Consider the following 12875-nt stretch of genomic DNA (forward strand, 5'->3'; position numbering starts at 1 on the left):
TAGATTCATGAAAACAGAGAGCCACAATTGCAATTCTTTGGCAGTGCATGAGATTATGAGATGAAAAATTAAAACTATAAATTATCCCCAGTATCTTAATTGTGTATATGTGTGCATATTTACATACATGAATATCTTTACAAATATATGTATAAGGATATATATAATATTCCTTTAATGTTGATATTCATGCTTAAGTTGTGCGTTTATAGAGCTTTTATAGTGATGCCCGCTGTTACCTTATCTTTTTGACTGACAATGATAGAATTTCAGTCATGCTCAGCCTTTCCGACAGTGCCAGTGATGGGATTTTTTGAAATCTTATTACTGGTTGCACTGCCCTGATCTCAGATGGAACTTTCAATCAAAAAGGCAATCAGAAGGTTATACATTCGTGAGATTCCCTGCAAAGCCAGTGATCGCATAATACAACTTGTTGGAAGGGCCCACTTGCCTTCAGTCCTTATGTGGCTATAAAGAGTAATTGGCTACTTAGCTCTCAGCACCCGCTTTTCCTTTTCCAAAATACAGCATAGCCCAGAACTCTGTTGAATCTCAGTGTGGAATCCGGCTGCTCCTAGGAGATTTCTAAGTCTCACACAGAGACTTGTCTTACTTTAAGCATCTGATTAAGCGAACTCTCCCAAAGACACATTTGTCTGTTTCTAAGCATTCGTACTTCACTGGTGATACCAGTACATCTCAGTTTTCTTTTCTCCTATATATACACATACACTTAACTACACATTTTTTTCAAAACAGTTTCACTTTAAAGTTCACACCCTAGATGTCATAATTCTGTCTGGTAAGGTTAACACATGAATTTAATAGTAGTATATTTTAATCATCCTATTATAAAAGTTTAGAAACATAATAACTGTGCTCATCAGAATATTGTCAGAAATGTCCCCCTTAATACTCTTTTATATTCATATATGGAGATATTTTGCTAATACGATTTGATTAAATCATAGACAGAGTAGAGGCTGAATTGATCTCATGTTGTGTCCCATCACCCAGGGATGCCTCAGTTCCCCAGGTGGACACCTTGAATTGAGAAGTAGGCATAGGGAAATAACTTGGTCTCACTTGGTTCCAGCTTATCCATTCTTCTACACTTAGCAGAGAGTACTCTTGTCTCTGCTATGTCAATGTTGATGGAACAGAACACAATGCACAGAGATTTAAAATGTCAATAAAGTTTATAAAATGTGTTATTTAACAAGTTGAGCATGGGATACTTAAATCCTGGAAAATATTAGGAACCTTATTGATCTCTTTTGGTTGGGGAAGTCCTGGCAAGTCTATTACTAAAGTAAAACCTTAAGTCAAGTGTTTGTGTGTGTGTGTGTGGTGTGTGTGTGTGTGTGTGAGAGAGAGAGAGAGAGAGAGAGAAAGAGACATAGAGAGAGAGAGAGTTCTTGAGATTTTTAGTTTGATTCAGGACACTCTAAAAGTATAGGTCAACCTTATTAGAATCAAGGTACTACTCACTTTATTTTATGTAACAAGACCTGAAGTAGGCTTTTAAACACAAAATGCAGACATTGTGGTGGCAAAGAAAGTCAGCAAATAGATTCATGCTGTCATTCTCTTTTCTTAGGCAAAGGGAACATTGAGACACTACTTTGGCAACTGTATACCAGACATTATCTCCTGTTCACAGAAACCACTGTAGTAATAATACCGATATCTGAGGATATAGATTTTATATTCCTAAAAAAAAATACTGTAATTTTTCTGTTAGATATATCTGTGTGTCTGTAATCTTTGGGCACTTGACTTCAAAGTACGCTAAAAATGAGCCTCATGTGCAAGAGATGGATAATACATAATAATAAGCTCTCCTTGCTTTGCAATGTGTAAGATAGTTGAATATTACTATTGATTATTACTGCAACTATCACTAATAATTTACATTCAGCAAGCACTTGTTTTAAACACTGTGCCAAGTCCTAGTATATTTTAAAGTCATGTTGGATCATACCTTTGACCTCAAGAAAAAGTGTTCACTAGCCATAGCAGTAAGCATGAAAGATGACTTTTTCTAAGCAACAAAAATTCAATAAAAAGTTGATTAAGCCACTGGATAATTATAAATTCTTAATCTAGTATTTAAACATACTGTTTCTGTCACAGTGGAGGTACTCTCTAGAAGTTGGTGCCTTCAGTTTTTGAGTCAAAAACCATTCTCTTCTTAGCAGCCCCACACCAATGACTGAGATGACAGAGGACCACAGCCTGACTGCTTTAATGGATACATTTTCACTCCAGAACCCCCTGACTGAGATGATGGAGCACCATAGCCTGACTGCTTTAATGGATAAGTTTTCACTCTAGAACCTCCTGTCAGGCTGGAAGATATTTTGCCAGGTCTGCACTGCAGTCTAAGACTCTCTTGCCAAATCCTGCTCCCAATCCCTTTATTGTTACAAGTTTTAGGTCTGCAAACTTGTCTGCAGGTTTTCTCTGCCCAGTGCATCTGCTTCCAGAAGGACCCAAATGATACAGTTGGACTAGACTTTAGGTGTTCCATGTTCCTTTTATTTCCCTGCTGGTATCTTGCTGTGTGATCACTGGCAAGCCATTTCTCTCCTCTGTTCCTTTATAATAAAGACTCTTACAAACAAAAGTGACCCTTGGAATGATTTGGCTGAGTATTCTAGAATTTTAGTTAGAGTTGATGGTTCTGTTAATAGATCTTCAACTGACTGAAAAAAAAATTAATGACAACAAAGATATTTATAAAAATATATTTCACAAAGTAGGAAACAATACAGGAGTTTCTCTGAATACAATACATGGAGTAAATAAACAATATTGCATTAAAGCAAAGTAGAAAATTAAAATGATCTGCATGTAATACTTGAGTTTTATCATACATTTTCTACTCCTAAATGGCAGGTTTGCATTACAAATTAAATATGCTCACATCTCCTAGTGCTGTCCCTTTTTGGGGTCTAAGACATTCTGTGCATCACCATGAAGATCAGGTAGAGGAGTGCTAAAAACGTAAGCAGTGAAATTATGTACAAATCAGTTCCTGCTCTAAAACTGTGGGGATAACTAGAAGCGTGTTTATTGGGCAGGGCATCATGTAGGTATCTAAAAGTCTAGAGTTTAAATATTCACAAGAATCAATATACTTTAGGATGTTTGTGCTTGTAGTAAAAACACCAAATACTAGGATTATGAACAAAATAGAAAACAGTCCAAAAGTTTCTCTGGGAAAATGCTGTTCCTGCCATCATGACCAGTTACAATAACACTTTCTACTCTAAAGAGACTATTAGCTCTCCTTTTGATAATATTGCCTGCCATACTCAACTCATTAAAATGTACATGTATTAAACATTCATTGTATATATATTTATATAAAACAATCTAAAGGATTATTAATGGATATAATTTAGTTTTTTTCCATATATCCCCTTAATCTATAGATTACCAACCTTAATAAATAAAAGCATTAATGGACATCAATAAAATATTTATTTCGAGGATTAAACAAATAAATTCACGCGCTAGCAATAAAACCATCTGTCTCTTATGTAGTCCACTGTGTGATACAGTTTATCTTTGTGTCCTTGTGGAAGAAGATGAAGCGGAGGGAATGAGGAATCCTGCTTTTAGCAAACAAGCATGTTTGAATGGGATTTCTCTCCTCCCACCACTGAATTGGTAAGCCCCACCCTGGAATGGATTGCGAACATGTGAATATTTTAAGGCTCGACACAATATTTAAAGATGCTATTCAGTTTCTGGTGAGCGGGGCCAACAATTATGTACAATGTGTGGTCACCGTACCATATAATCTAGGAGGCCTCTCAAAACTCCAAAAAGTTATAATGTACAGCAGACCAAGTATTGCTTTATCATTTGTGGCGAATCCTTATTGGTGAAGGGGAAAAAACCATTTGCATTCATAAAAATCCTTGCAGAAGACATCTATCAGCAGCAGATTCCTTGCAGGTCCGTATTTTTTTTTTTTTCTAAGAAAGCACCTTTTAATTTTGATTTTTTCCTCTATTTAAACCACTTCTCTAAGGATTAGCCAGGATCCCAATCTTTGTCTGTGGTAATCGGGTAAATAGCAAATATCCAAGGACTTCTAGAAACTCCACATACTTAATTCACACTCCACAAGATTTATAACCTCCTAACATATACTTTTTTATTTTATTATCTTTTTTTTTTTTGGTTCAACATTAAAATGTGGTTGAGTTTGTAGATGACTGGTGCTAAAATTGCCTCTAAAACAAATAGCCACATTGGTTGTATCTAAGGGGAGTGACCCTAGAATATTACAGAATGCTCAGTTCCAGTGATTTATTTATAATCCACTGTCAAGTTTCTTTGTCACTTTCACCAACAGAGTAGAGTTCGCCCAGTCTCTTAAAGCGGGGACCCCAGTCACTGAGGTAGTCAAAATTCTGGTCTGAGTCTGATGTGGTGGACTCCAAGGAGCTGAGGGAGCCAGCCACTGACCCTCGGCCTTCATAGCCATATATCTGAATGGAGTCATATGGCGGGGCCGTGGGATCATTATCTGCCTCATGCAGCCTTACATTTATAAATTCATCGACATCAACACCATTTGGAACTGGAGCAAGCCCTTGCCTTGGCATAAACTGCAAATCTGGTTTAATATCCTTACGGGGTAAAAATCCATTAATTCCATCTGGATTTTGTAAAGTTGCAATGTCAAAAGCCTCTGTGTCCTCCTCCCCTCCTCCTTCGTCATCATAGCGAATGATGTTTTCTCGAACATCTTCATCATCTTTGATAATTAATGGCTCATTTTTATGCCGCCGTAGAGTTACAAACAGCACCACGATGACTGTAGGAAAAATATTAAATAACAGTCAGCCAAACAAGCATGTAGTACAAGTAACACACTATATATGTTAGGAGAGGGGGTATTTTTACAAAATCGTAAGAGCATACGGCTTTAGTAATATTTACTAGAGAATTAAGCTTAACATCTTTCTGAAAGATGTTAAGATTATTTGTTTATTAAATGGTGGTGGAGCTAGGTTAAAATAATTGATATGCATGTATTAGTAGTGAAAGTTGTATTTTACACTGTTATGATCATTAGAGAGGATGGCACAAAATAGACTATAGCACTGAAAGCATGACTAGCTTGATGTGTGTCTCAAGAAAGTCCTTTAACATCCTTTGGTTCCAAAGCACCCTTCTATTTAAAAAAGGAGAAAACCAAGACCTTGGGCTTTAACAGTTTTTCAAGTCACTCTCCAATTAAATTATGTCATTTTACCAAAAAATAAAAGTGAATGTCAAGTTTGCATGGGCAACTTGCCTTGTGGGAGGATGGGAATGCCTCTAGCTGGGAAGGGAAACCTAAATGTGAAAAGGGAAAAATACTCAACTAGCTAGATCAGCCAAATCAAATGTGGGCTAATGGAGTAAAGTATGCCAGCAAAGTGATGATTATATCCAAGGCACTGGGTGAGCAGCACAGATGGAACGACAAAGAGTAACTGACACCGTCTTTACGGTGTTTAGCTATTCAAGGGTAGGGTAAGACACGACTGAATCTCTTTTCTATTTTCCTATTTTTTAGTCTCATTTTTATAATTGGGTTCTTTAAAATGTTATAGAATCTTAATTTGCAATCTTCATTTTAATTTAATGTTTACATCAAGGAAAATATCAATTTGATGTTTATGTCAAGGAAAATATCAGAGAAACGCAATGGTATTTTGAAGAAAACTTACTTTTGGTTTGTTCATTTGTTTTCTTTTCATATCACCAAATTTGGGATCTGATGGACTCAGCTACCCAATCTATAATAAAACACTATTGTGGGCGTAGTAGAGCCTGCTGTTGCAGTGAACTGGTATGCTTCACACTGGGAGTTCTTCTTATGTAATACGTGGTGTGTAATGCCATACAGGCCCCTCCCCCACTGCCACCACCGTTATGCCTTGTTCACCATTTACCAGTGATGGAATTGAAAAAGGCACTGAAAGTCCTCTTCAACTGGACATTTACTATCACAACTCTTTTTCTCTTCACTTCTTACTGATCCCAAAATGTAGAGAAGGAAAGGAAGTTCGCCTTCCCCAAGAGAATGCTGTTGCCTGGCTAGGTCAGAGATTTCCGTCCTTATTTATAGTCATTTATCAACCAGAAAAAGGGTGACCATCAGGCTATGAAGGAAATACGTACCTAACAGCAAAATGATGCAAGCTAATATGGCAATTAAGGCGCCCATACTGAGTCCAATTGGAAGGACATAAGCTTCAACATTACAAGACTGGACAACACCGTCATTGCTACAGCCACAGACCCGGATTGTCAGGGTGCTGGTGCTGCTCAGTGGAGGATTTCCACTATCACTGATTATGATTGGTAAAAGGTAGACTTCTTGCTTCTGGCGGTTGAATCCATTGTGCTTTGCCAAAATACTGAGGGAATTATCTGGAAAAAGTAAAAATTACAACAATTTGCATTGTTTCAAAATGACTGCCCAAATAACACTTGTTTTTCTAGTTCATGAACTCTTTGCAAACCTCAAGACAATCCCAACTTCAATGGCCCACTCAAGCTTTCTCCCCAACCCCACTCTCCATTTTTTCAATCAGCATGGACCAGGACAACCATAACATGTTGAATGAATGGGATCCCCTGACAGACCAAAGGAGTTTTACCATCATCACCTTAAAAACGCAAAATATTTCTTTTACAAAAATAGTCTTTAAGTGTACCTTCAGAAGACATATATTATCTCAGGTCTCCGTATAACCATATATAAGCTTAATTTTCTTTATTTAGCCTGATAATGGGTTAAGCAAATTTGAATGAATAGAATGTCATCATGTTTCAAACACATGTTTGAGAAGCTCTGTATGAAAAGATGGAGTGTATGACAATACAGTTTTGCAAGGATGCATTTTGTTGATTTCCACAAGTACCTAAAAAGAGAGTCATTCATGGCCTAGAGTATTCACATTAAGATACTGCAAAAGCCCTATTTACTATCCCAAGGAGAGATACACTGTACATATTAAAATTCTGTAGAGAAGACCTGTAGTGGTTACATAATAAGAACAAAATGAGAAGTCACAAAAGCATGTGCTCCATTTTTCATGTGTCAGTTAATCATATGGAGATATGTACTGGTTGTTTGGAGCAACAGTTAAGCAATACTTAAGAACATACTTCAGTTCAAAGTAAAACTGGTCAGTGAGAAGCGATTGGTCCCATGTTAGCTCCACAGTTCTCAACCTTTCACCCACAAGTTGAAATTTTTTGTTGTCATTCATCCTCATCTCACGAACTGCAGTCACATTGTATATGTTGTTAATCTACTTTTTCATATTGATTACTGAAAGACATACATTACTCAAAATAGAAATGCTGATTAACACTTATTGATTTTACAGCCAAAAGCAAATAAACACATTTTGGTTACTGTGCACAGTGTTATTTAGGCAAGATAATTATTTGGGTTAATTTTTTTCAAATATTGGCAAATTATACATCCCAGAACACTGGGTTACCTAATCAATCATTGCATATTAAAGGGATGAATTGAAGCTATTGCAATTCAATTTCTGATCATCACTGTCATACTGGTTTCCAAAATACTCAACTAAGTGAGATATTCCATTCAAATGGCTTCAGATAAGCTTGATAAAACTTCTGTACCATGTAGCACTATACTAGGATTTCCAAAAACTGATAGCCATTCCCCAAAATAGATGTGTAGATATATTTAATTTTGCTTTGTTTAAGTTACAAACAGGACTTAACAATGCTTTTCTAATAAGCAGTCAAGTAGAAAAAGGACTCTGAATTAACAGTTGTTTTCTGAATTCCTTCTGGTTGTATATCATTATATAGTAATTTGAATATACTTAGAAAAAGAGATTTCTAATGAGGTTAAGCAGTCATACACCAAATGATCCAGTAATCTTTATTGTCATAACTAGATGGAGCTAAAAGCAAGGAACAATATCTCAAAACAGATATAGAATATATAGTTGTGTTGTATTTTCAGAAAGTATGTGACAAGTTTGAGTACAGTTAATTAACACAAGACACATTTCTGGATGGTTTTATATATGATAGTTCAAAATATAAAATAGGATTTGTTCTTCAAGATACAATTAATAAAAGTGAAATGAGGCAATTGTCTCTTTGTGGTTGACATTATTTATATGAGAAATAATCTTTGCATATTCTCCTTTTTAATAGCCTACTATAATAATTTAGAAACTGCAGCAGGAATACTGCTTGCTGCAGAACAAAGCTATCTCCTTTATTACTGAGAAAACATTGGTGGGTTTAACACTAAATTCATATGTAGATATATTTTTTTTACCAATCCTGGAATTTGCCTATCTTGTTCTCCTTTCAACACTCACAAAATTGTTGACTGAGGAAAGGAAGTCTAGGAATCATTCTTGTTAAATTTTACCTGTCAGTTCCAGGCAGCATCAATTCCTTGTTTACCTACTCATCTTTTTTTTTTTTTTTTTTTTTTTTTTTTTTCTATTTTTGTATTGGTGTTTGTATTTGTTTTCAATTTACTTCAGTTATTTCATTCGGCTAAATGAAATTGTCATTATTGTACACATCAAAAACTACAGAATTTTAGTAGTTTCACATAACTCAAATTTTTGTCTTTGGAATAAATTTTTAAATCTTAAATGTTGCAAATATATCTTATACAAAGTTAAGGTTTCTTCTTTAACACACATGATGTCTTTTCATTTCATTTAAAATTTTGAATGTAATATAGTTAATCTTATCATTCTCTTATAATTTGTGTTTTCAAGCCTTATTTTAAACATTCTTAATTACATAAAATTATTTTAGGTTGTATTAATTTGATTGTTTTCTATACTAAAATTTGAGTTTCTCAATGTTAATTACGGAGTAACTTATCACTTACCTACTGGTCGTCAGAGCTCAGTTTCTCACAAATGAAATTTTTATACATCCTCATTCTTTTAAGAGATCTCTATTGTGTTTCAAAAATCTGGTTCTCTAATCCCGCATGAATATCCTGTTTCTTATGTATGAAAACTTTATCATAAATCTTGATATTGGTTACAGTATTTTCTCATACCGTGTTCGTCTTTAAGAATGTCTTAGCTATTATTGTTTATTTGCTATTCTCTAAAAAATATAGAATCAGATCAAATTCTATAAAAATTCCTATAAAATTTAGAAGTTATATTGAAATATTAACCAATTTTGAGATAATTACGTCTTTATTATCAGTCTCCTATATTAAGATAGATATTTCTTTACATTCTTTAATATATGTCAATAAAATGTTTTTAACTACAAAAATGTCCACAACTTTTTGTTAGATTTATTTTTGCTGCTGTACATGCTTTATAGCAATAATAAACCTGTTTAAAATTCATTACCTTTTTAAATATGTATTTTCAACTCAGTGCTGCTGGCATATAAAATTTAATTGTCTTATACATTGATTTTAACTTAAGCAATCATCTAATAGTTTCTTTTTACTTATAAAAACATGTCTTATCAGAGAATTTCATTTCAATCTGATAGCATAAGGACCTCTACAGATGTGCTTTCCGGTGAAACTGGTGAAAATTATAAATGGAAAAACATTTTAAGATTCTGGAAATGGATCTGGAGGCAAGTAGCAAATTAAGAAACATTTATTCGAGAAAATCGACTAGAGCTTGGTAAGACTGGTGCGTGAACAACAACCTACTCCCATTCTTCTTTCTCTTAGCTCAGTGAGGTAGAAACTCCACTCCAAACTGGTTTAGTCAAGAACCTACAGGGGCCCCTCTCCCTGCAGCGAGCAGCTGGAGGACTGTTTTCTAGGGAAAAAGTAAGATGTCAGACACTCTCATTCTGCTCCTACTTACTTACTATTCAAGCTAAGTTCTAAGTAAATGTGGTCAAGAGGCAGGGACTATTTTCTTCCTCCTGGTCCCCACTCATGGGAGAGAGGCTCAACGTGGGCACTGTGCCACTGAGAATATGGAGCCTCAATCGCTCCTTCCATAGCCCATTCTACATTGGGAGAGGCAAGCTGAAAAGGTTTGAGGCTATTTTTACCCCCAGCATCCTATGCCCCATCCTAAGGTATAGATGTCCCTCAGAGAAACATGCTATAACCTTCACAATAGTTCCAGAGGCAATAGCTCAGGATTTTGCCCAGGGGGTGGAAAGCAGGGAATCTTGGAAAGAGAGAGCCTCTGGAGCCCACCTAGGTCGCAACAAATCTGGAACTCTGACCTAGGAAACTACTCTTTCAAAGAAGATCAAATTTGAATGGATTGGTCTGTAGAGCAATTTAGGTTCCCAGGCAGTCTTACAAACAATATGTAAATGCTGTTGGTAATTAGTGGAGTTCAACGGCTAGACCTGGACACGGGAAAAAGCAATCAAGGAGAGTCCTGCCCAAACAGCTGTAATTCTAAGGCAACTATGGACATCCCCAGGACTGAGATTCCCTGAAGTGAAACATCACAGGTTTAATACTACAGAGGGAGAAATAGACTTCACTAAAACAACCCAGCCAGTCATTAAACCAATAAACAAGCGAATAAAATAAGCCTCCAGAAGATAGTACCCAGTTTTGCTATAATATATTATCTAAAATGCCTAGTTTCCAACAGAAGATTATGAGATATGCAAAGAAAGAAGAAAATATGACCCATGGGGGAAAACACCTGGCAAGAAGAAAAAGCCCATTAGTGGGACAATAAAAAATAAACTAGAGTGACGGAAATGTAGACTTGAACTGGCAAAAGAAATGATTAGTGAACAAAAAGATACAATAGTAAGGAATATGAAAACTAAAGAATAGAGAGAAAAAGAACAAAGAAATATCAGCAGAGCCTCAGATAAAAGTATAAAACCATTAAGTGCACCAACAAATGTGCAGTGAGTATACCAGGAGAGGAGAAGGAGAAACAGAAAAAATATAATTAAAAACCTGAATTTTTAAAATAATCTATACACGCAGAAAACTCAATGAACTACAAGAACATAAACACAAAGATATTCAGAAATAGACACATCATAGTGAAAACACTGAAAGCCAAAACCAAGCAGAACATGCTGAAAACAAGAGAAAATCGATTCATCACTTGCAAGGGAACCCTAATAAAAGTAACAGCTAAAAATTTCACAGAAACAATGAAGGCCAGACAGACGTGGGATAACATGTTCAAAGTGCTCAAGGAAAAAAATTGTCAACCAACAATCATATTCAGCAAAGCTATCCTTTAAAATAAATATGTATATGAAATAGAGACATTCGCAGATGTACAAAAAACTGAAAGAATTTGTCACCAGCAGGCGTGCTTACTAAGAAATATTACAGGAAGTTTTCTTCAAACTGAAAGCAAATGACCCCAGATGGTGATTCAAATCCACATTAAAAATAAAAAGTGTTTCAGTGAGGATAATTATCTACTTATAAAAGATAGTATAAATGCATAGTTTTTCTCCTTTTTGTCTTAACTGTTTTACAATGCAATTGTATAAAACAATATGTGCATTATAGTTTTCAGCATAAAATATCTAGTTTTTGAGCATAAAATATCTAGAAATTAAAAAGTGATAGTGGCATAGTCTAATATCTCACTTTCAATAATAAAACAATTAGGAGAAATCAAGGTAGATGTTAGAAGACTTGTACAACAGTGCAAACTATACCTAACACCATAGAATACTCAACAAGTGTATAATAAATATTCTTAAGTGACCTTGGAACATTCTGCGCTGTAGACTATATGCTAGGTCATAAAGCAAACTTCAATAAATGGTAGAATGATAGAACTAATCCAATGTAGGTTGTTTGACCACAATGGAATGAAGTTAGAAATTGATAATAGGAAGAAATTTGTGAAACTCACAAATATGTAGAAATTAAATGATGCTCTCCTAAATAGCCAATAGATCAAAGAAAGCAAACTGGAGATTTGATAAACTATTATGAAACAAATGTAAATAAAGAGACTATGAATCAAATGTGGGTTGCAACTAAAGCAGTGCTTAGAGGGAAATCTATAGCTTTTAATGTCTTATTAAAAAAGCAGAAAGATCTTAACTCAATAACCTAATTTTTCACCATCAGCCATATAAAAGGAAGAGCAAAATAAACCTAAGGCAATCAGAAGAAATGAAATTGTAAGGATTAAAAGAGTAAATTAATAAAACAATGGAAAAAATATATCATATTGGGGGTACTCTGTATAGACATACGTTCTCCACAAATAAAGGATTTTGTTCATCCCTTTTCAAGCATTATTGTTTTGATTTTATTAATCTTAGTACACTAATAAGAACTTCTAATATAATTTTGAGCCCAAGAAGTTATAGTAGGCACTCTACCTTGTTCTGATTTTTTTAAAAAAAGAAAAAGACTTTTGACTTTTGACAATTGGTAAGATGATCAGTGGTGTTTATTAAAAGGTTTTTAATTGTCTGTTTATTTCTATGCACTCTTTTGTTTTTTACTTTAGTTTCTCTTTATTTTGTTTTATTTGCTGTCCAATAGTGTAAAAGGAAAGAAAAGTAATGTAAGTGATAGTATCTTGGCTGTTCACTACCTTTAAATTTGGCTTTGATTTTACTGCTACATTATTCAATAACCTTCTTTTCAGTCTTTCATGTTTTCATTGTGTATCATCTTCTTGTCTCTGAATCTTAGCCTGTTCTCTCCCCTTATGGCTTCCCCTCCCACTTATTGCCCTTATTGCATTTATTTGTCTTTTTGAGCACAGTAAACAGAAGAACATGCCCTAATAATGAGATATTAGAGAAAAGAGAGAAATTTTTCTAGAAGTAAAAAAAATGTGAAAAAAGAGGAAATGATCACTGAATCCAGCTCCATACCACAT

General features: G+C 34.8%; 1 protein-coding gene across 4 annotated transcripts in view; it reads right to left on the minus strand.

Moving 5' to 3' along the window:
* The window catches only part of CDH8 (cadherin 8), a 385302-nt gene that overhangs the window by 1881 nt on the left and 370546 nt on the right, over window positions 1-12875 (minus strand). Inside the window, exons 11-12 of one of the 4 annotated variants that reach the window (XM_032284101.1) lie at window positions 6196-6447; window positions 4658-4840 (exon numbers count right to left, since the gene is read on the minus strand). In XM_032284101.1, coding sequence (XP_032139992.1) covers window positions 4658-4840; window positions 6196-6447 — 435 coding nt within the window. Of the gene's footprint in view, window positions 1-1463; window positions 4841-6195; window positions 6448-12875 lie in introns of those variants that run through there. The other 3 variants (XM_032284100.1, XM_032284098.1, XM_032284099.1) reach the window with 3 other exon arrangements.

Source organism: Sapajus apella, unplaced genomic scaffold, assembly GCF_009761245.1.
Source record: "Sapajus apella isolate SASKATOON/1434 unplaced genomic scaffold, GSC_monkey_1.0 scaffold15, whole genome shotgun sequence".
NCBI lineage: Eukaryota > Metazoa > Chordata > Mammalia > Primates > Cebidae > Sapajus > Sapajus apella.